At 40.7% G+C, this 24990-nt stretch overlaps 1 protein-coding gene across 1 annotated transcript in view; it reads left to right on the forward strand.

Moving 5' to 3' along the window:
* Positions 1-24990, forward strand: part of LOC140732128 (uncharacterized) — a 205073-nt gene that overhangs the window by 10063 nt on the left and 170020 nt on the right. The window contains exons 3-6 of the mRNA XM_073054312.1: positions 1901-2030; positions 9592-9728; positions 11251-11273; positions 13997-14160. Coding sequence (XP_072910413.1) covers positions 1901-2030; positions 9592-9728; positions 11251-11273; positions 13997-14160 — 454 coding nt within the window. The remainder of the gene's footprint in view (positions 1-1900; positions 2031-9591; positions 9729-11250; positions 11274-13996; positions 14161-24990) is intronic.

Below are 24990 nucleotides of genomic sequence, written 5' to 3' on the forward strand. Positions count from 1 at the left end.
GGCTAAGTCCCTGGAGATTAGGGATAATCAGCATGGCTTCATACATGGTAGATCATGTCTAACCAATCTTAAAGTGTTTTCGAGGAGGTGACCGGGAAAGTGGCTGAAGACAAGGTAATGGACATTCATTATATGGGTTTTAGCAAGCCCTTGACAGTGTCTGCATGGGAGGTTGATCAAGAAGGTTCAGTCGCTTGGCATTCAGGATGAATTAGCAAATTGGATTCAACATTGGCTTAGTGGGAGAAGCCAGAGAGTGGTAGTAGATGATTGCCTCTCTGACTGGAGGCCTGTGCCTAATGTATGCTACAGGGATTAGTACTGGCTCCATTGATGTTTGTCATCTATATTAATGATCTGGATGATAATGTGATAAACTAGATCATTCTTAACCTCGGAACTCTAGTTCCAACCTCAGTGGAAAAAACCCGCTTGCATTTACCCTATATATGTACCTCATAACTTAGCAAACTTGTTGTCCTTGCCTTTTATTCTGACAAGAGTATACAAATGCTGTACTCTCAAAATCTCACTGTTGAAGGCCTCCCATTTACCAAGCACACCTTTGCCAGAAAACAACCTGTTCTAATACACAGGCAACACGAGTGAATCTGCAGATACTGGAAATAAATAAAAACACAAAATGCTGGCAGAACTCAGCAGGCCAGATAGCATCTATGGGAGGAGGTAGTGACGACGTTTCGGGCCGAAACCCTTCATCAGGGCCCGAAATGTCGTCACTACCTCCTCCCATAGATGCTGTCTGGCCTGCTGAGTTCTGCCAGCATTTTGTGTTTTTGTTCTAATACACACTTGGTCATGGGAGAGGTGAATAATTCATGTTGGAGTTAAATATTTCTATGCAAGTATAGTATATGTGTTAGTTCAAAATGAATGTTATCATGACATGTTTTGTAAAGTCTCTTTCCCTCTGAATCAGAAGTTGTTGTTTATTGTACCAACATGACATTTTTATTTTGCTCATAAACTGTCTATTTTTGAATGAGGGAGTTAATGAACGCTGGAAATTTGTGTCACGGATATATGTCCATTTGGACCTTGGTAGTACCAATCCAAACTAATGTCATCCTGTGACATATTTTGTTCTAATTGTGTTTTTCTTGTATAATTAATGTTTTTATGTTAATGTTGTGTATCTGATGCTATGTATCTGTGATGCTTTAAATAAGTTTTTAATTGCACCTGTGAATACATGTACTTGTGCCTATGATAATAAACTCAGCTTGGTTATAACCCTTTTTTCCCAGGTATTAAAGCAGAGAATAATAATCCACTGCACTGCCCAACCACTTGCTCTTAGTTTTTAACATGGTAGGAAATAATAGGAGTCTAAATTCTACATAGTAGACCTGCTCCACTTCATAAGACTGATGTAGCCATGATAGCATAGGGGTTAGTGCGACACTCCTACAGCTTGGGACATCGGAGTTCTGGGGCCGTCTGTAAGGAGTTTGTATGTTCTCCCCATGACATCGTGGGTTTCCTCCAGATGCTCCAATTTCCTCCCACAATCTGGTTATTAGGTGTTCATTGAAAATTGTTCTGTGACTCAGCTAGGTTAAATAAGTGGGTTGCTGAATGGTACAGCTCACTGGGCCTGTTCCTCTCTGTATCTCTAAATAAAATAAAACAGCAATTATATATGATATTACTTTGCTTAGCTGCATTTTTATTTCACTTTGTTGATTTTAATTTGGCTATGATTTCCCTTAATGAAACAAAACTTGATTAAATCAGAATCTAAATAATATTTTTACAGCCTACACATAGAAGAACTTATCAGCCAGGTAACTGAAAAATACTAATGGAATGGCATTTAATGCAGATATAAATACATCTTGGCTTGAATCTGATACCTGATTTTCCCTTTTATTTCTAGGTTACTTGGAGCCACGTAATTTACCCAGTGGTGGACTCTACCCCTTTGTTCAGAGTCTTTTTTGTGACGTTGGTTCTAAATGTCAGAGCGCATCATTCACAGAAGCAGGGAACATCGATCAAAAATCCAGGTACAATGTGCCAAGACATTGGCTTTGCCATAAATCTATGTAAGGTTAGATATTAAGGGGTGAAATTGGGATAGAAGTTGGTCTTGAAGCTGGGGAAGGCGCAGCATAGTAGAGGTAATTGTTTCATTTGGAAATTTATTTATCTAAATCAGTGAAATAAATTTCTTAGAGTACAGTGGACTGCCTCCACTGTACAGTGTGATTAATGCTTTTTTTCTTTTAAAAAAAAATTCTTATACACAAATACAGAATTCATAGAAATACTTATTATAAATCAAAATAAGATAGCACAAAATGAACTATATATAAATCACACTGATACAATCATGGTATTGATGATCAATCAAATATAAATTGAATGATTAAATACAATAGTATGGTTAATTATATTATAAAAAAACTACACCCCCTACCAAGACAAAGCTGGTTGGTAAAAAAAAAGAGAAAAAAAATAGTGTTTTATAATAATAGCCCAGATCTATATTTTAATAACAATTCAAAGACTTTTAAAATAGTTCAGAAAGGGTCGCCATAACGTTTGAAAATCTTGGTTAGAATCAGAAATCGAACAACGAATCTTCTCTAGATTTAAACATGATGTAAGATCACATAACCATTGAGCAAGTGTGGGGGGGAGCAATCTCCTTCCATTTAAGCAAGATCGCCCTCCTAGCCATAAGAGAAATAAAATCCAGTATCCATGAATGAGAAGGCTCCAAAATTATAACTCTTTCCTCAACAATACCAAGTAAGGTAGTCAAAGGATTGGGCTTAAAACTAACTTTAAAAAGTACAAAAAAAGTTTGGAATATATCTTACCAATATTTTTCAAAACTCGAACATGACCAAAACATATGAATTAAAGAAGCCTCTTCATTATTGCATCTGTCCCAATAAGGAGATATATCTGCAATGTAAAAAGAGAGCTTGTCTTTAGACATATGAGCCCTATGTACTACTTTAAAGATTAAAGCTTCTGATGGATGATTATTTGTTGTCAATTATGATCATTACTTCTCCAACCAAATTAAATTGCACCATGTTACCTACATTACATTTTATTCTGGGTGGATGTGGACATCATCAAACATGTGGGGGCGGTACAGTAACATGGCAGCATCAGTGACACGGGTTCAATTCCCACTGCTGCCTATAAATAATTTGTACGTTTTCCCCCTGACTGTGTGGTTTTCCTCTGGGTGCTCTGCTTTCCACCCGCTTACAAAAGTTCAAAGTAAATTTATTATCAAAGTACATATATGTCATCATATACGGCATTTTCTTGTGTGCATTCACAGTAAATATACAGAAAAAACAAGCAAAATAGTAATAATAAATAAAAATGCAATAAATATCTAGAGCATGATATCAGCAACAAGAAGAGAGCATGGCCTAGATGATGGGGTTGCTGGCGGTGGATGGTGCTTTTCTGTGGCAGCACTCGATGGAAATGTGGTCTTTGGTGGGAAGGGTTTTACTTGTGGTGTACTGGGCTGTATACACTACTTTAATAGGCTTTTCTGTTCAAGGGCTTTGGTAGCTCGATACCAGGCTGTGATGGCGCCAGTTGATATATTTTCCACCACACATCAATAGACATTTGTCAAAGTTTTAGATGACATGCAGAATCTTTTAAAATCTTTCTAAAAAAAAGTAGAGGGGCCGTCGTACTTGCTTTCTAATGGCTTCATGGATCCAGGATGAATTCCTTGTTAAGGACTGGCTCATGGACCTCTGGTTTCCTCCTCCTGAAGTCAGTAATCAGTTATTTTGTCTTGCTGAAATTGAGAAAGTTGTTGTTGTTACTTTACTTTACTTTATTGTCACCAAACATTTGATACTAGAGCGTACAATCATCACAGCGATATTTGATTCTGCACTTTGTGCTCCCTGGAGTACAAATCCAAGTAAATATAATAAAAAATTTAAATTATAAATCATAATTAGAAAATAGAAAAGGGAAAGTAAGGTAGTGCATGTCAGGTCTGGATATTTGGAAGGTATGGCCCAGATCCGGGTCAGGATCCGTTCAGCAGTCTTATCACAGTTGGAAAGAAGCTGTTCCCAAATCTGGCCGTACGAACCTTCAAGCTCCTGAACCTTCTCCCGGAGGGAAGTGGGACAAAAAGTGTGCTGGCTGGGTGGGTCGTGTCCTTGATTATCCTGGTAGCACTGCTCCGACAACGTGTGGTGTAAAGTGAGTCCAAGGATGGAAGATTGGTTTGTGTGATGTGCTGGGCTATGTTCACTATCTTCTGCAGCTTCTTCTAGTCTTGGACAGGACAACTTCCATACCAGGTTGTGATGCACCCTAGAAGAATGCTTTCTACGATGCATCTATAAAAATTAGTGAGGGTTTTAGGGGACAGGCCAAATTTCTTCAGCTTTCTCAGGACGTAAAGGCGCTGGTGGGCCTTCTTGGCAGTGGACTCTGTTAAAGCTTTTGACCTGTTCCACCTGCGCACCACCAATGTAGATGGGGTCGTGCGGTCCACTACTCCTTCTGAAGTCAACAATCAATTCCTTTGTCTTGCTGATGTTGAGGGATAGGTTATTGTCTTCGCACCATACCACCAGGTTCATAATTTCCTCTCTGTACTCCGACTCATCATTACTCAAGATACGGCCTACAGTTGTGGTGTCATCAGCAAACTTATATATTGAGTTCGATGGAAACTTGGCTACACAATCATGGGTGTACAGCAGAGGGCTGAGTACACAGCCTTGTGGGGCACCGGTGCTCAAGAGTGATTGTAGAGGAGAGCTTGTCCCCTATTTTTACAGCCTGGGTCCTGTCTGTGAGGAAGTTGAAGATCCAGCTGCAGATCTGAGTGCTAAGACCCAGGTTCTGGAGCTTAGGAATCAGTTTATTTGGAATGATGGTATTAAAGGCAGAGCTGTAGTCAATGAAAAGGAGCCTTACATATGAGTCTTTGTTCTCCAGGTGTTCTAAGGAGGAATGTAGTGCCAGAGAGATGGCATCTACCGTTGACCTGTTGCTCTGGTAGGCGAATTGCAAAGTGTCGAGATTGACCGGTAGGCTATGGTTGATGTGTGCCATAACCAATCGCTTGAAGCACTTCATAGCAATTGATGTCAGAGCCACAGGTCGGTAGTCCTTCAGGCATGCCACCTTGCTTTTCTTCAGCACCGGGATTATCGTTGCCTTCTTAAAACATGAGGGGATCTTAGACTGAAGCAGGGAGCAGTTGAAGATGTCAGCAAACACTCCAGCTAGCTCGCTTGCACAGGTCCAGAGAACCCGTCCCGGGACGCCATCTGGGCCCGTTGCCTTCCTTGGATTTATCTTCAGGAAGGCTCTTCTAACGTCTTCCTCAGTGACGACAAATCTCGATGCCATCAGATCCGGTTCATCTGGAGGGGGCGGGATGCTCCTCTTCTGTTCGAATCTTGCATAGAATACGTTAAGTTCATTAGGAAGAGAAGCGCTACAGTTATTGATATTCCCAGCCTTTTCTTTGCGCCCAGTGACCACTGAGCCAGGTTTTCAATTCTCTCTCTTATTATACTGATTTGTCACTAGCTATGATTCAGCCAATGACAGTGCTTTTGTCAGAAAACTTAAATACTGTATGGCATTGGAGCCTCACAACCATAAGCGTTAAGTGAGTAGAGCAGGGGCTAAGCACACAGACTTGTGGAGCAAATGTGCTGACAGTGCTTGTGGAAATGTTGTTGCCAGTCTAAATTGACTGGGGTTTGCAAGTGGGGAAATCGACGTATGGGTTATTAGGTAATTGGTCACATGGGTGTAATTGGGTGGCGCTACCTTGTTGGGCCTGAAGGCCTGCTTAAACAAAAGGCACTTAAACTTAAATATCACGTAAACAAAAGGCAGCAGCATTACTCATCTCTAATTGGCCTTGACAAAATGGCAGTGAGCTACCTTCCAGATCCATGGCACTCTATCGTCATTTGCTAGCTTAGCCATTTATTTAACCTTACATCCCTTTACAGGTGCGTTATGTTCTCCGCCCTGCTTGCTTTTCCATTTCTCTTTTAACTATCAGCAAACTTGGAAGTGTTACATTTTATCCTTTCGTTAACGTCTTCATTTGAGCTGTCTGCAGCAAAAATGGTGGGTGATGCTTCCAACCACACCCACCCTTATCTTTGTCAACTGCAGGTTATTCACACATATCCCAGTTTGAATCAAACCTCCTAGTTCTTTTCAATGTCAAGCATATGACGTGATGGCTGGACTGGCCTTGATCTTCACCCTGTTCTCATTTGTCTAACCTTACATGGCCAGGTTATCTTGTCTCTGAGGATACATCCACACTAGACCGGATAATTTTGCCGATTTCGCGTAAAATCGACAGGCGTCCACACTATGCATTTTAAAAAGTATCTCTATCCACATTGAAATGGAAATTTCGGCGTATCTCCTCCTCCTGCGCATGTGCAGGACACATCTACCGAAAACAAACGACATGTTTGGTGTTGAATCTCGCTGTAAAAGTGTGTGTTTGTGTTGTTACAGACTAGAAAAACTTAAAACGATGGACAGCTGTTGGCTTTCACACAGGAGAACTTAGAAGTAAAAAAAAACAAATACTGGAGTGTATGGAGGCAACTGACAGGGAATTCACAGACAGATTGGCCCGGCTGACGACGAACATTGAAAAACTGACTAACTCTGTTGCATTAATAAAGCACCTTGTTAAATGTATAAAACATGTCTGCATCAGTGTTATCTTGTATTTCCATACAATGTTCCATTAGGTTGTTACACATCTATTGTCAGAGAAGTACTTGCATAAATAGGTAAACCACCTTCATACAAGCAAGGACAGAAAACAAGGCAAAATGAGTATACTTATTTATTCGGTAAGATATGGGTCAAAGTATTTGGTGAGTACATTTCTAACTCTTCTGGCGTCAGTTTTGTTGCCGTCTGTTCTGAAATTGTTAGGTTGTGTTCAAGAAAACAATGAAATAGCGCGCTGCCGTCTGACAGTGTTTTTAGATCTCTCTGGTTACCCCATCCACACTGTTCTGGCCAATCCGGTGTTTTCAAAAATACACACTTTGGAGAGCATTTCTGAAAAGCTCCGGTTTCAGGGGATGAAAACGCTGTTTTAGTGTGGACGAAGGGTAAAAACGAAGAGAAAAAGCTTCGGTTATGGATTTATCCGGTGTTGTGTGGACGTAGCCTCAGAGAGTAGAAAAGGGAAATGTTGGAATGAATAAGAGATGTTATTCTAACAATGGGACTGGTAGATTAAGAAATTGTCAGATACTAATTGGAAGATTACATTTGAAAAACAACCTTGTGTTTTATAGTTTCTGCCTGCTATAGATTAAGTCATATCTTCTCCAGTTGAAACAAATACAACTGGCTCTGTTGAGTGAATGCTTATCACTTGTTGGTTAGCTGTTGCCCTCTCGCATTATGTATCACCACGTCCTGAAAGAAAACAGGCTATGCATCGGTGTGTGTTGTGCAATATATTTGGGAGGTGCACATGTTGGGATGAAATAGTTTGCATTGTGTGCCTATTGTGAGATGTAGGTGTGTCCCCTATACAAATGATAGGCATTTAATTTTAGATATGAGATTCAATTAGTCAAATTTGTTGCTAGGCAGTGATGGAAGTGTGATAAATGGAAAATTCTAAACTTAGTGCCCATTTAATATTTTAAAAATGTATCTATTGAGCTTAATTCTAAAAATAAGTAGTGTCGTTACACTTACCTTTCTGTCGTTACCTGTTGTTACATTTTCCTCTCTGTAACCCATTCTATGCTATATGACCTGATTCCTCAACTACCCAGGTCTAAGTTGCAGTAGATAATTAACCCATCAATCTGAACATCTTTGGGACCTGGGAGAAACTAGAACACCTTGTAGAAAATCTTGTGGTCATATGAAAATTTTCAAGCTCCATACAGCACCACTGCCCACTGTGTCACTGAGCCAGTTTTCAATGCAGGCTATTGCTTTTGGGGAATCTGGTGCACTTTTAAAATCAATGGTACTGAATGGTCAGTCTTAAAATTTCCTACTGTTTTTCTTGTCAGTTGTTATTTCTTGAAGGAGAAATAAAAACCAAACTGTATGGGCTGGAAATCTGAAACACAAACAGAAAATTCTTGAGGCAGGTAGCTTCAATGACCTGCTTAATGTTACCAGTACTTCTTATTTTTACTTTCAACAGAGATGTTAGACTGTGGCTGCATTTCTGCAACCTCAGCAGTGGAAATCAGCATCTTTGTCATAGATTTCTATATGAAAAGGAGTCACTTGACTAATTCTTTTATATAAAAAGAACACTAACTCTACAGTGGTCTGTAGAATAGCTGTGAATTTACAAATCCTATGTCAACTAATTTGCTGTTGCTGAAATACCACACAGAAATGAGTAAAAACTCCTTCTGGACTGAAGAGGTTCAAGAAGACAATTCATGCAGCATTTCACTTGGGATGTCAGTGGTGTTCATATTCTGTAATATGACTTAAAAACACATAAGTTTCTTTATTGTAAGCAGCATATTTATCCCATACAATTATTTGTTGTGTCATGCAATCCACTAAAATTGATGGCTTACTGTATCTTAGATGGTTGAATAGAGTACTGCTACATAGAAAGAAGCTATTCAGCCCTTTATTAATCAGAATCAGATCAGGTTTATTATCACCGGCATGTGTTGTGAAATTTGTTAACGTAGCAGCAGTGATTCAATGCAATACATAATCTAGCAGAGAAAAAAATCAAAATAAAATAATAATAATAAATAAGTAAATCAATTACAGTATATGTTTATTGAATAGATTTTAAATCGTGCAAAAAACAGAAATAATATATATTAAAAAAGTGATGTAGTGTTCACAATTTAATGCACATTTAGGAATTGGATAGCTGAGGGGAAGAACCTGCTCCTGATTCACTGAGTGTGTGCCTTCAGGTTTCTGTATCTCCTACCTGATGGTAACAGTGAGAAAAGGGCATGCCCTGGGTACTGGAGGTCCTTAATAATGAACACTGCCTTTCTGAGACACCGCTCCTTGGAAATGTCCTAGGTACTCTGTAGGCTAGTACCCAAGATAGAACCAACTAAATTTCCAACCCTCTGAAGCTTCTTTCGGTCCTGTGCAGTAGCCCCTCCATACCAGACAGTGATGCAGCCTGTCAGAATAATGCTCTCCATGGTACAACTATAGAAGTTTTTGAGTGTATATGTTGATGTACCAAATCTCTTCAAACTCCTAAAAGTATAGCCTCTGTCTTCCCTTCTTTATAACTGCATCGATATGTTGGGATCAGGTTAGATCCTCAGAGATCTTGACACCCAGGAACTTGAAACTGCTCACTCTCTCCACTTCTGATCCCTCTATGAGGATTGGTATGTGTTCCTTCATCTTACCCTTCCTGGAGTCCACACTCAGCTCTTTCATCTTACTGACCGTTGAGTGCCAGGTTGTTGCTGCGGCACCACTCCATTTGTTGGCATATCTCACTCCTCAAGCTACATACAGTACATTTAGGTTTGTGTTGTTTTACAATTGAACAATTCATTGATCTTCATTTTGTCACAGGTTATCGTTGAACTTGGAAGAAGATGGTGGGTCCAGTCTGCTGTCAACAATAGAAGAACTTGGAAAAGAAGTCAATGCAACCATACAACAAGCATCCAGCTTACAGAGTAAAGTGAATGAATTGATTGAACAGTCAGGTAATAGCATGCAAACTACCCTGAGAATATTCTTAATTTAATGACTATATGGACCCACATATCTGTTGAAGTGCCATTCTGAGTAATATCAATATCTATAGGAAAAAATGCTGATCAGGTGCGCATAACAGATGTTAGCTAGAGGTTTGATTTGGGACCCTGATACATGTTAGGAAATGATACAGTGAGATAAGTGGAAGCTGGATTACTTTGCTATCGGGTGGTATTTCACAGGTAGGAGCTGAATCATCCCAGACTCAGGTTATCCTAATGGTCAGACTGGATCAGGAAGTGCCAATTGCTCATTGCATCACCACAAATAAAAGGGGTGAGCACTGAAAGTATGTAGTAGGTCAATCACCTGTGAAGAAGGTAACCAACAATCTGCTGGCGGAACATAGTGGGTTAAGTGGCGCCTCTGAGGAGAAAAGAAACTGTCAGTACTCCAGTTCAAATCTTTGCATCAGGCCTGGGGCTGAGACGGGTCCTTCTAGCATCTGCAGCCCCTTGTGTCTCTGGAGAGGATAACCAAGTGAACGCTTCAGGTCATTGACCCTCTTTCAGAACTGGAAAAGTGAGAAATCAAGTGAGTCTTAAATTGCAGAGAGGAGGAGGGGTGAAAACAACAAAGGGAATGCTGGTTTTTCAGGTAATGCAATGCTGTCAGTGCGATCTAGTTATGAGATGAATGCGGGCAGCTAGAAAGCAGAACAAATGCACAAAAGGGCATGTTGGAAAGAGATGAGAACATAGCAGTTGCTTGAAATTTGAATCATGAAAGAATGCTAGAAATTCTCATCAGATTAGTAAACAACTGAGAAAAGCTGGGTTAACGCTATTGGTGAATGACTGGTTTTGGCACATACAGGAAAGACATGGAAAGGCAGATATGACTTGTAGCAGTTCAGCCACGATGGGATTGAGTGGCTTGAAGGACTAAATGGTCCTGTTTTCTTGTATTTGTGACATGTTCCTCAGCTTGAAGCCAGCCTGATCGAGAGGCTCTAGAATAAAACCCAGCCCAGGACGTTTTATAGCTTTGTCCAGATTAGGGTAAATGGAATTTGGTTGCAGAGCTAGGGAAAATTGCAGGAGGCCAAAGGTTGAGGGAAATTTCCAAGGGGCTGAAGATTGTGGAGAGTAATAGGTCAGGTGATCAAGGATTATGGTGGTACAGGTGGAGAGATATGGGGGAATTAACAATTGATGAGGGGCATCTGGTAGAGATGGATCACGTGGCTAAGTATTTTGGTCTAACTGAAATGCCTTCAAAATCCTCTTGAGATTTTAGAGGTATCTTGACTGTTTAAAACTGTACAGAGTTTTATAGATACAGTTTTTGTAATATAAAGTAGCACAATCAAATGAGCACAATATCATAATATGGATTTCCAGCCTTAAATTTGGTTATATTAAAATCTGCAGAACCAGTCAAGTGTTCAGTCTGTGTAAAGTTGATTATGTCCTGTTTGAACTGATGCTGGTGACAAAACTGTGCTGAACACTTTATTTTCTTCCTCAGGTGCAGATGGACTCACTGCCATGGTAAGTGACTGAACTGGTGTGTCAAATTAAGAAGCACTTCAGAGAAGGGCCATTCAATTAAGAACCACACCAGTTACCATTGCTTCTGTGTCTATTTGACGGTGGTTTGGTTTGTCCTTTTCTGAGTGGTTTTGCCTTACACAGCAGTGATGGAATAGTGACCCGAGAACACAGAACAGTACAGTGTAGCACAGCACAAAAACAGAACATCATCTCACAATGTCTGTGCTGCCAGTGTAACTGCATATCTGCCTGCATGTGGTCTGTATCCTTTCATTCCCTACCTGTTCATGTACCTGTCTAAATGTCTCTTAAATGTGGCAGTTGTATTTGCTTCTACTGGCAGAGTGTTCCAGCCACCTACCCCTCTCTGTGGAAAAGAGAAGTTGCCCCATGAAACACCTTTAAACTTTTCCTCCTCTCAATTTAAATGTTTGCCCTCCGGTATTTCATATTTCCAAAGACTGATTATCTACCCTGTTAATGCCTCACAATTTCCTGAACGGGTTGCCTCTCATCTTCTGATGCTACAAGTGAAACTAATCTAAGTTTGTCCAACCTCTCCTTTTAGCTAACAATCTCTATCTTCTTCTGTATCTTCTACAAAGTCTCCACATTCTTCTTGCAATGCAGCAACCAGAACTGCATACATTACTCCAAATGTGGCCTAAAGAGCTGCAGTATGACTTCCTGAAGGAAAACAGGTTTAGGGATCCTTGATTAGTGTCTCTTTTAAAGTCTATACATGCATGAATGCATGTGAAAAATGGGTTCCCTTCATCTTTGGAATTATGCTAAAATAAGAGATCAGCATTTCTGGTAGAAGAGGGGAAATGAGAAGTTCAGAGGTATAAAATTTTACATTTTAACAGCATAGTGGTACATCTCATCGAGCTACTGACTTGTCGTGCCAACGATATGGTTCAGTCCTCACTTCACATGCTGTTTGTGTGAAGTTTGCATTGTAAAAGTTTACTCCAGGTGCTCCAGTGTCCTCTTACATGTCAAAGATCTGTGTGTTGATAGATTAATTGGTGAAAGTAATTAACTCAGGTATATAGGTGAGTGGTACACTCTGAGAGAAATTGATGAAAAGTGGGGTGAATAAACAAACAAGTCAGATGTAGGAATAATTTCAATGGGTGGTTGGCATGGAACTTGGTGGGCTGTAGAACATGTTTCTGTCCTATATCTCGCTATGACTCTTTGAAACAGGTCCTTTGGTTCACTACTTCCACGATGACCTTTATTCACATCTATTCTACACTCTTCTTTGAGCAGCTAGTTCCAAATATCATTCGTTCTGGTAAAAATACAAAAGAAGTCCTCATAATCTCTTTAAAACTCTTTGTTCTCGTCTTAAATCTACATCCTCCTGTTTTTGATACCCTTACCATGGGATAAAGGTTTTGACCATCTACCCTATCTCTACCACTCATAGTCATATATAATTCTGTCAGGCAACCCCTTAGCTACCATCTCCCCAAGGGCACATCCTGGTGAATCTCCTCTCCACTCTCTCCACAGCCACCTACATCCCTTCTACATAATATGTAGAATTCCATTTGCCACTATCCCAGTTGTTCCAGACCTGTTGTAATCTTAAATGACCTTCTTTGCTATCAACTATACCATTCATTTTGGGCCATCCATGAACTTACTAACAATGTCAACTGCATTCTCATGAAAGATAGTTGAACCAGTACAGGCCTCTGGTCTGAAAAATGACCCTGCACTGTCACTTTCTGACTCTTGCCCCCATGTCAGTTTTATATCCAATTGGCTAGCTCACCATGAATTCCATGTGATTTAACCTTGTGGACTAGCCTACCATGTGGGACTTTGTCAAAGGCCTAGCTAAAGTCCCTGTAAAAAATGTCTGCTGCCCTGTCCTTGTAAATCCTCTTGCTCATTTTTCCAACAAATTCATCAGACACAATTTTCCACCTTGGGCTATTCATAATCAGTCCTGGTCTTTACAAATCCAGGTGGATTCTGATCTTGATTTCCTTCCAATGATTAAGTACACTGCCCTATAGTTCCTTGCAGGTCCTGCTTAAATAAAGCCATAGTTTTAGCCACCCTCCAGTCTTCTGGTGCCTCACTATGCTTCATAATCATACAAACTCTGCCAGGCCCCAGCATTTTCTTTCTTATCTTCTTACATTTTATCAGGCCAGAATCAGAATCAGGTCTATTATCGCTGTCTTACATGCTGTGAAATTTGTTGTTTTTTGACAGAAATACTGTGCAAAAACAGGAAATTAGTAAATGATGAAAGAAAAGTAATAATGAGATAGTGTTCATGGGTTCACAGAGCATTCAGAATCTAATGACGGGGGGAAGAACCTCTTCCTAAATCACTGAGTATGGGACTTCAGCTTCTGTATCTCCTCTTTGATGGTAATAATGATAAAAGGGCATATCCTGGATGATGAGGATATTTAGTGACAGATACCACCTTCTTGAGGCACTGCCACTTAACTTTCTAACTTGGGTAATTAGGGCTGGTCTGAATTCTGACGAATTTCACGATGCATGCCAGTCATATTAAGCCTGATTCTGATTCTCAAATGTTTCAATTTGAAACAGTAATTACAAATTTGCGCACACTTTTATATCTACGCAGATTTAAATTTTATCTTTTTTTGCTTGTAGAAGTAAACCTTGAATCATAAAATACACTTTTGGTAAATATAAATTGCCTTCATTACATTTTTTAGAATGGAATGGACAACATAATCAACATAATAGCTATTATTCATAATGAAACATATACCTGGGATGTTCTTTTTGGTCTTCCTCACCTTGTACATGTACTGATGAATGAAGACTTTTTAAGCAAAGGGATTAGCACCATTACTGAAATGCTGATGAATCTAAAAAGGTATGGATTTATCTTTATTACAATTATTTTATTAATTAAAGTTATTAATGCTCAGAATAATTTATAGTTCATAAATTATTTATTGCAATGTCACTTCACCTTTGACTGAAGAGAAGGAAAAGTTCGAATGTATATTTGAAGATTAGGGAAATGTGAACTCGTCTGGGTATCAAGGAAATACAACCTCAGGCTTATGGTGCAGAGTGACCTTAACCAAGTTTTTCCGGATTTCATTAAAAGCTTTATTCAGTGTTTATTTGCTTTCCTTACAAGCCACTTTTTCAATGCCAGATCAAATAAACAGCTGACCCTAAACCAGAAAGATGGTAAATGGCGAGGAGAAGGTAAGAGACTTTGAGAGTTCTTGGATAACTGGCCAGAATGGGCAGAAAACTGCCAGATGAAATTTGGTAGAGGTATGTGAATTGATGCAATTTGACGGAGAGTGCAAGAAAAGACATATATCAAGTACTGCACATCAAAGCCATTAGCAAGTTTCTCGATAATGATGGAGCTGGACTTGTATACTATGTCACTTGCTCCAGCCACCCACAAAGGAAGGCGTCAGAGGTCGTGCACTGTCCCACATTGGCGCAAATGATTGTCTTGGATATTTTTCTTGTGAACTCAAGTCTTGTTGGACATTGATGATATGGAACACTGCTGGTTTATAGATGAGACCGACGGCGGGAGCTGGGTGGCCTCGGTTGTTGCATAGATGAGGCCTTCATGCCGCAGGGTCGCCTGTTGCAGCCACTCGGGGGGGAGATGCCAGAGGCGGTGTGGCACAGCTGTGTTGGGGGCTGGCCCCTTGCATCGGCGCTGCTCTCCAGTGTTCGCTCAGTGTAGCTTCAGGACATCATCCCATGTGCTATCAAGGCTGAATGCGACTATGTTTTATTGCTACCGTAAAGATATGTGCTAAATGTGCCTTGTGCTGTGTGTGACTGTTGGCATTGTGTTTTACATCTTGGCCCCAGAGAAACACTTTTGTTTGGCTGTATTCCATGTATATGGCTGAATGACAACTAAACTTGAACTTGACTGAGTAGCATGATTCTAAAAGGGTTGAAAGATTTGAAGGATTTGGATAGATGTATGCAGGGTTTTTTGTAAGAATCTATAAATTTAAGAAGAGCAACTAGTAAAACATAGGGTCCTAGGCAGGGGAAGCTGCAGATTTGATAAAGGTGTTCTGAATTGTGATATGTTTAGAAAGGATAAATAGCTGAAGGTCATCCCCAATATTGCACAGTTTGAGGCCAAGAGAACAAATACTGATGAAGAGGAATGAGGAAAATCCTATTTTAGTCAGAGTTGTTGAAGTCTGGAACTCACTACTTCACAATCAGATTCAGTTACTTATTGCATGATTATTGGAACATACAGTGAAATTCATCTTTGCATTAATGATCAAAGTAAATTAAGGATGTGCTGGATGCAGCCTGCAGGTGTGGCCACATGTTCTGATGCCAGCAGTGCATACTCACTCCGTTCACAGAACAGCACTAGCAGCAACAAATACACAGCAAAAAAAAAACATCAACTGGGAAAATAAGCCCATTCCTCCCTTCCAGCCATCCACTTATGCACACACACAGATAGTCTTCCAACCCCAAGACAGGCTGTCTTTGGCCTCCAGCCTCGTGTCGATGTGCAGACTCGCAGACATTGGGCCTTCAACGTCCCCAGTAGACTTGCCATTAAGCCTTGATTACTGGACTTCCGATCGACCTTTAGGTTTCAATCTTTGGTATTAACCCAGGACTTGCCAATGATGATGAATGAGGACCTTGGATATGGACCCAGAACTCCAGGCCTTGAACTGTGGACCTTCTAAGCACTAGGCCATAAAGTCCGGTCTTGCCAACCCTTGTGTCAAACTGCCCGTAGCCGCATAGAACTCCAATCTTGGAACCTGCTTTTGACTTGCTAAGCTGGATGGGGAAAGAGGAAGGGGTTTGGGGATAGCACCAATCCATGACTTTGCTGGTCTGCCAGCTCAATATCGGTCCATGGATGTCCTTCATCACATGTTCACATTGCTGGCCTTCGAGTGCAGAGCAGAAGCCTAGACTCTGACTTGCTCTCAAACAATTCCCCCATCTCTGGCTCTGGCCTGATCCCTAACTCCCCTCTCTGTCCCTAAAACTATCCCTATGAACCTGAAAAAAACCCAACTACGTCTGAGCCATGACCTTGACAGAGACCACAGCTTGGCATCATTTTGTCCGGTAGTGGAAGTACCATTCAGGACACTAAAATGATAAGCAGTTCAGAGAAAGTAATTTGCATGGAAAAGGAATAGAACACAGGAATGGTGATGAATAGATTACTCTTCAAAAAACTAGCATGTATTTAATGTGTCCCCTTCTATGCCAATAAGATTCAATGACATTTGGAAATGGAGTTTAGATTAAGGAGGTTTAATTTTTATGTAATTGACAGAGATGATAAATTTCGATGTTTTTTCAACAAATATAAAATGTTCAGCTAATTGATGAGATTGTCATTTAACAAAAGGGCATGGAGAAAAAGATGCACGTTTAGACCTGGAAAAACTTAGGAATTATGGTTGGTTAAAAATTGTGATATTTACAGCATCGGGATGGTTGTTGTCATCAGAAGAGAGTTAGCCCTGGTGGTTTCTCAGGCTTAAGGAGTCTAGGAGTGAGGGTGAGAGTGAAAGGATCCACTGGCTTGTGGAGTTTAGAAGAAGTAACTCTAAATTGGGAATTTTATTTATGGCATATTATAGTTGTCATGGTTCTTCAGTATGTGGTAGAGTTGGGATTGCGTCCAGATGGGAACAGCAATTGAAGGTTTAGGTTTTTAGAGAGATCAAAATGTCTCATCTAGTTGTGTTAAATACCCTCGTGATGGAGCTGAGAGGATTGGGTTGTATGTTTTCAGGAACCAGTAGCAGCTACAGGCTCCCCAACAGCTATTGGATTCCATGTGAAGCTATTTTGCTTGATAAAGTCTTTTGTTATTAATTGTAATTAATACTGAAATAACTATTTAAATAGAGCAGGACATTTGTAATTTTACAAACACAGATGCCGTCCGGGAACCATGGATGGTGCAACTAGTTGCTTTGAAGCTGAACACATGATCTATAACCCTTCAAACTCTTTTCCTCATCACAGTTTAACTATTGACCTCTCCTTCCTTAAATATAAGAAGAGAAAGATGGCTTTGTCTATCGAAAGAGTGAAGGAAAGGTGACTTGATAGAGGTGTACAAGATAATAAGAGGCATAGATAGAGTGGATCGCCAGAGATTTTTCCCCAAGGCAAAAACGGGAAATACCAGGAGGGAGAATTTTAAGGTGATTGGAGGAAAGTATGGGGGGGGGGGATGTTAAAAGTAAGTTTTTTACATAGAAAGAGGTGGATGCATGAATCATCCCGCTAGGGGTAGTGGTGGAAGCACATGGCAGAAAGTGGAAGGCTATGTAGGAAGGAAGGGTTAGCTTGATCTTCGAGTAGGTTATAAGGTCAGTACAACTTTATGTATCAAAGGGCTTATAATATGCAGTGATGTTAAGTAAGAAAAAAGAAAGATGGAAAAATTAAGAAGAAACAGGGAGACAAACAGGCAGAAGCCTACTGGTGCAATTGTTAGTCTGCTCCATTGCTTATCTCCAAGTAGAATCCATTAGTGAAGCGTGGACATTCTGGGGAACATGCACTTCCAATCCTACAATGGTCAGATCTGGTGTAGAGTTCAAATCTCCATTCATTTCCATGAACGTTTCTTACCTGATGATTAAGAGGAAATAATAATTTGATTGTTTATTTTTGTTCATTTTAGTGATTAAATTATTTCTTAGACTTTTAATATGTCTTTCACGGTATTATTTTGGAAAACACAGTCTTTAAAGTTAAGCAATTTCAATAGTTTGCTTTAGTTGAATTTGAGTATTGGAGAACAGTAAGTTGAAAGTGAGGGATAAACTTGGTTAAAAGAGGCTGAGTTTTGAGTGACCTCATGCTCATGGAAAATACAACAAGGGAGGTGGGGGGGGGGCAGCCACAGTAATTTGGAATAGGAAGTCTGAAGGCAAAGGTATGGATTGTGGAACAGAAGGACTGAAATAGTGCTGGAGTCAGGCAATAACATGAAGGCAGTCTTATGGATAGTGTGGATGAAAGACTCAAAGTTCAACTAGGCTATATGTGATACTAAGGTTATAAACAAAATAGTTCACTTTGAGGGAGTAGGATGTTGATGGCTAGGGAACTACACTCAGTGGCCACTTTACTAGGTACGCCTGTATATCTGCTTGTTAATGCAAATGTCTAATCAGCCAATCATGTGGCACAAACTCAGTGCAGAAAAGCATGTAGACATGGTCAAGAAGCTCATTGTTGTTCAGATCATGCATCAAAATGGGGAAGAAATGAGATCTAAGTGACTTTGACCATGGAATGATTGTTGGTGCCAGATGGGGTGGTTTCAGTATCTCAGAAACTGCTGATCTCCTGGGATTTTCACACAAAACAGTCTTTAGAGCTTACAGAGAATGACGTGAGAAACAAAAAGTGTCCGGTGATCCACAGTTCTGTGGACGAACATGGGCTTATTAATGAAAGAGGTCAGAAAAGAATAGCCAGACTGGTTCAAGCTGACAGGAGGGTGACAGTTACTCAGGTAACAGTGTGTTCCAACAGTGGTGTGCAGAAGAGCTTCTCTGAATGTACCACACGTAGAACCTTGAAGTGGATGGCCCACAGCAGGAGAAGACCACACCAGGTTCCACTGAGTGTATATTGTGGCAGGAGCTGAACATGATCGGTCAAGCTTGGATACTGGATGACCAGTATGACCATTTAGATCCAGAGCTGAGGGAAGTGGTAGCTTGGGAAATCTGACATGCATTTAACAACTGATTCTGTGGTATATTATGTTTAATTAAAGAGTAATTTGCAGACAAGCCTGTAAATTACAGGCCAATTTATTTAATGCTGTTAGTGGGGAAGTTATTAGAAGCAATAATTCAGGAACAGATAAACATTTAGAAAAGCATGGAATAAAAGGAGAGCCAGCATTCATTTGAAGATTTGATTGACTTTATGGATAACTGGATGAAAAGGGCAGTGCAGTTAGCTTTATATGTATTTATAAAACTATTGATGTAAGTACACATTTTAAGCTGAATAAAAGGGAGTATAAGATTGATTACAGGAGAAGAATCTAAGCTACAGGGAAAAGTATACAGTATGGTGAATTCCCCTTGCTTTTAAAGCGAGCACTTCTGTTGTTTCTGTTACTTTAATGACTTGGATTTGCAGATGATCTCAATCTTGGCAACTTCTGCAATATATAGTGAGAAAAATGGTAATAGGTTTCAAATGGCTGTTGACCAGGATGGCTCCCCATCCCTATTTGGTCAAACATTCTCAACCGAGAGGTATATTTAGGATCAGTGCACGTAGACTTTTTCGACTGAAGTTGGATAAAACTGGAACCAGAGATCATAGGCTAAGGGTGAAAGGTGAACTATTTAATGGGAACCCGAGGGAGAGCTTCTTCACTCAGAGGCTGGTGCATGTGAAATGAACGGCCAGCGGAAGTGGTGGGTGCAGATTCAATTGCAACATTTAAGAGAAGTTTGGATAAATTCATGGATAAGAGGAGTATGAAGGGCTATGGTTTTGGTGTGGTGTCGATGGGATGAGACAAAATAACAATTTGGCATGGAGGAGGTGGGCTGAAGCATCTGGTTCTGTGCTGTAGTATTCTTTTCAAGGCTGAAGGCATAGATTTAATTTAGCTTTGATAAATGTTTGGTAAAAGAAAACATTTTGATGCCAAATTCTATATCCACCAGCTTGAAAAGAAATATACTGCTTGTTAAGCTGATGAACATGGATTCAATATGCAAAGGGAAAGGAGATGAATGTTCGAAGGAGAAAAATGCTACAGGAATATGGTGAAAGAGCTGACAATGGGCAAAATAGCCTCCTGAACTGCATTATAATCTACGTAGGTGAAGTTTGGAAAGAATGAGAACCACAGGGTTATCTGTCAATTCAAAGGTGTCATTTTGCAGGGTTGAAGGGGTGAATGGTATAGGCAGTTGTATTGTTAGAGGCAAGGTTTCATAACCAAGGTAAGGTTTCATAATCAAGACAAGTGGTAGTCAAGGCTAGGATGATAACACACCCATACTGATACTGATCACATACTTCATAAGGAGGAGGAAAACTTGTTTATGTTGCGTGTCATATACCACTCCCTTTTATTGAATGGGTTCAGGTGAGTTTCATCAGGTTTTTTTTGCTTGTACTGGAATGCCACGCTACAAAAGAGGGAAAACATGATCATTTTTCCTGCGCAGTGTTATTATGCACTTAATTCTTATGTCTAAGGGGACAATTGCTTTGTGCAGATTCATTGCTTTACTGAGTTTCGCTTGGAAAACAGAACTCTATAATTCTTCTTACTTTCAAACTGTTCTTTTAATTCATTGCACTTCATGGTTAGCTGATCTTATTTAAAGCCTAATACTTTCTGTGATAATTAAACACAATGTTATTTTTAGGCAAGAAGATTTAGAGGCAAGTCTCTCCTTCCTTAAGGTTTTATAGTAGAAAGGGCACTATTTATAATCATAGAGTTATAGTATCATACAGCATTACAGCACAGAAACAGGCCCTTTGGCCCATCTAATCCATGCCAAATTATTATTCTGCCTAGTCCTATCAATCTGCACCTGGACCATAGCCCTTCATACCCCTCCTATCCATGCACACATCCAAACTTTTTTTTAAATGTTGAAATTGAACCTGCACCCACCACTTTCACTGGCAGCCTGTTCCACACTCTCTTTCCACTCTGAGTGGACGATCCCCCTCATATTCCCCTTACGCATTTCACCTTTCACCCTCTAATTCTAGTCTCACCCAAGCTCAGTATAAAAAGCCTATTTGCATTTACCTCATCTATACCCCTCATAATTTTGTATACCTCTATCAAATTACCCTTCATTCCCCTAGCGTCCAGATTGTTGATATAATGGACAAACAACAACAGACCCAGCACCAATCATTGCGGCACACCACCAGTGACAGGCCTCCAGTCAGAGGGGCAACCATCCACTATCACTGTCTGTCTTCTCCTGTGAAGCCAATGTCAAAACCAGCTTACTACCTTATCCTGAATTCCAAGTGACTGAACCTTCCTGACCAACCTTCCATGTGGAGTCTCATCAAAGGCCCTGCTAAAGTCCATGCAAACAACAGCTGCTGCCTTTCCTTCATCAAGGTTTCTGACAACTTCCCCAAAAACTCTGTAAAATTGGTTAAACGCGACCTACTATGCACAAAGCCATGTTGACTATCCATTTTCAGTCCCTATCTACCTAAATACTCACATATCCAGTGCTTTAGATTAACTCCAGTAACTTACCCACTACTGATGTCATGTTCACCTACCTATAATTTCCTGGCTTATTCTTGGTGTCCTTCCTAAACAATGGAACAGGATTAGCTATTAGCCAATCCTCGGGCACCTCACTTGTGTCTAAGGATATTATAAATAATGCTGCTAAGGCCCCTGCAATTCTTCTACAAGATCTGAGGAAACACCTTGTCAGGCTTGGGGAGTTATGCACCCCAATTTATCTCAACAAAGCAAGCAACTCCTCTGTAATCCATATACTCTGAAGTCCATGACTTCACTACTGTTATGCCTCAGTAGACTCTGTGTCCATTTCCTGAGTAAATGCTGATGCAAAAGATCTTTGAAGATCTTCCCCATCTCTTTTGGCTGCATGCATAGATTATTACTGATCTTCAAGAGGACCAATTTTGTCACTTGCTCTTAATATAGCTGTAGAGGTCCTTGGGTTTCTCCTTCACCTTTCCAAGCTGTTCCTTTGACGTGGGAATGTTTAGTACAAATAGTGAGTCCCACTAAAATTAGCACCCTTTGCAAACTAACATAATTTTAGCAGATCAGGAAATTTAATACCTATGGTGATAAATAAATATGGTATTTAATACCCATGATGTTCCACTCACCTTTATCCCGAGTCAGGGTATAGTAACTTATGGGTCTCAGCTATTTCATGGTAAGTAGGAGACAGCAGTTGGTCAGCAGGATGGAGAGAGTGTGGAAGCAGCCTGAGCTAATTGATTCCTTCTTTTGACTCAGCCTTTCAGGATGGAGGATGATTTGGTCCCACTCCATTTCAGTTGAGGTAAATGTGGGACCTGTAGACCCTGCCACAGGTAGGACAGTACACGATTGAAATGGTAGATAGTGGATATGGTGCAATCCTTCCATCACTCTTATGCTGAGCTTCTATGTACATCTAATGAAATGGCTTGAGGTAATTAATGCCATATTGAATGCTTGTTCTCCACTCTAAGTTATAATGGGTCAATTAAATTGTTACACATAATTGAAAAAGGCTTTGCGATCATTCTTCAGTCTTTCCCTGACCACCTTCCTTGCAATACAAAGGACTCCCAAGAAGAAAGAGGAAGACAAGTAAGTTTTTCCCTCATATTAGCTCACTTGGTACCAACCTCAGATCTAGTCTGGCACATTTCACTTTCAGAACTTTCAGAAGCTCAGTCAGTGATACTAAGCCATTCCCAGGAAGTGGAGGATAGTTACATGACTTGGAGTGATAACAACCCTTTGCCTTAGGATAGGTAGTTTGCACGTGAGCTAACTAAACCTGTTTCATAATAAAGCCACTTCCTCATGACCGAAGGTAACCCCATTGACCAACTTAACATGTTTTTCCAGTGGAGATTGTCTTTCACAATATATGCAAGTGATAGTCAGCTGAGCCTCTTTAAATGTGGCTAACTATTCAAAGAGTATTAAGCTGGGTGTGTCTGAATTGTGTTTACAATGTATTTATGTTGTAGTCAATGGTATGAGGAAATAGCTGGATCCTTTGTTTGAGTGCTCTGTAAGTAAAAACTGTGGATGCTGGCAACTCAAGTCTTTGGAGTTCCATGTCAAATCTTCTGTCTCATATATTTTCAACCCCTCTCATCAGTAGTAGGACTAAATGGCTTCCTTAGCTTGCTCTACGTACATTAGAAAAGATGTAACATCTTTATAGAAGGTGAGGCAGACCTTTACTGGAATGGTATCAAGGAAGCTTGACTAGTTGCAGGGAGAGAATAAAGTGACAGAGGAAATTTAATATATCATCTGTAACTGAAGGAGCACCATTAAATTTACTGGCATATAGAAAGATGGATGAAGAAAAGATTCTCTATGGTTATGAGTTGTTTTGATCCAAAATGCATTGTCTGAGGGGCAGTGGAAGAAAATGCAACGATTATCTTAAAACTAATAACCTTTTTTAAAATAAAACAAAAAATGCTGGAAATAATTGGCAGGTCAGCTGTGTGTTGAGCTGCAGCTCCTAAGGAAGCGAGTTAGGGAATTGGAGATGCAGTTCGATGACCTTCGCCTGGTCAGGGAGAGTGAGGTGGTGATAGAGAGGAGTTACAGGCAGGTGGTTTCACCGGGACCATGGGAGACAGACAAGTGAGTCAGGAGGGGGAAAGGGGAAGAGTCAGGTATTAGAGAGTACCCCTGTGACTGTACCCCTTGACAATAAGTACTCCTGTTTCAGTATTGTTGGCGGGGGGGGGGGGGGTGCGACAGCCTACCTGGGGGAAGCAACAGTGGCGGTGTCTCTGGCACAGAGTCTGGCCCTGTGGCTCTGAAGGGTAGGGAATGGAAGAGGAAGACAGTAGTAATAGGGGACTGTATAGTTAGGGGGTCAGATAGGCGATTCTGTGGACACAGGAAAGAAACTCGTATGGTAGTTTGCCTCCCAAGTGCCAGGGTCCGGGATGTTACGGATCGCATCCAAGATTTCCTGCAGTGGGGGGGAGAACAGCCAGAGGTCATGGTACATATTGGTACCAACGACATAGGTAGGAAAAGGGAAGAGGTCCTGAAAACAGACTACAGGGAGTTAGGAAGGAAGTTGAGAAGCAGGACCTCAAAGGTCGTAATCTCGGGATTACTATCTATGCCACACGACAGTGAGTATAGGAATAGAATGAGATGGAGGATAAATGAGTGGCTGAGGGATTGGAGCAGGGGGCAGGGATTCAGATTTCTGGATCATTGGGACCTCTTTTGGGGCAGGTGTGGCCTGTACAAAAAGGACAGGTTGCACTTGAATCCCAGGGGGACCAATATCCTGGTGGGGAGGTCTGCAAAGGCTACTGGGGAGAGTTTAAACTAGAATTGTTGGGGGGTGGGAACCAAACTGAAGAGACTGGGGAAGAAGTGGCTGGCTCACGAAAAGAGAAAGCCAGGAGACAGTACAAGATAGGCAATGATCGAGAACGGACGCACTCAGACTGAAAATTTGAGATGAGTCTATTTTAATGCAAGGAGTGTTGTGAACAAAGAGGATGAGCTTACAGCATGGATCAGTACTTGGAGATATAATGTGGTGGCCATTACAGAGATTTGGATGGCCCAGGGACAAGAATGGTTACTTCAAGTGCTGGGTTTTAGATGTTTCAGAAAGAACAGGGAGGGAGGCAAAAGAGGTGGGGGTGAGGCACTGTTGATCAGAGATAGTGTCACAGCTGCAGAAAAGGTGGACGCCCGGGAGGGATTGTCTACAGAGTCTCTGTGGGTGGAGATTAGGAACAGGAAGGGTCAATAACTTTACTGGGTGTATTTTATAGGCTGCCCAATAGTAACAGGGATATCGAGGAGCAGATAGGGAAACAGATCCTGGAAAGGTGTAATTATAACAGAGTTGCCATGATGGGCGATTTTAATTTCCCAAATATCAATTGGCATCTCCCTAGGGAAAGGGGTTTA

The sequence above is a fragment of the Hemitrygon akajei genome, chromosome 8 (genome assembly GCF_048418815.1).
Source record: "Hemitrygon akajei chromosome 8, sHemAka1.3, whole genome shotgun sequence".
Lineage (NCBI taxonomy): Eukaryota > Metazoa > Chordata > Chondrichthyes > Myliobatiformes > Dasyatidae > Hemitrygon > Hemitrygon akajei.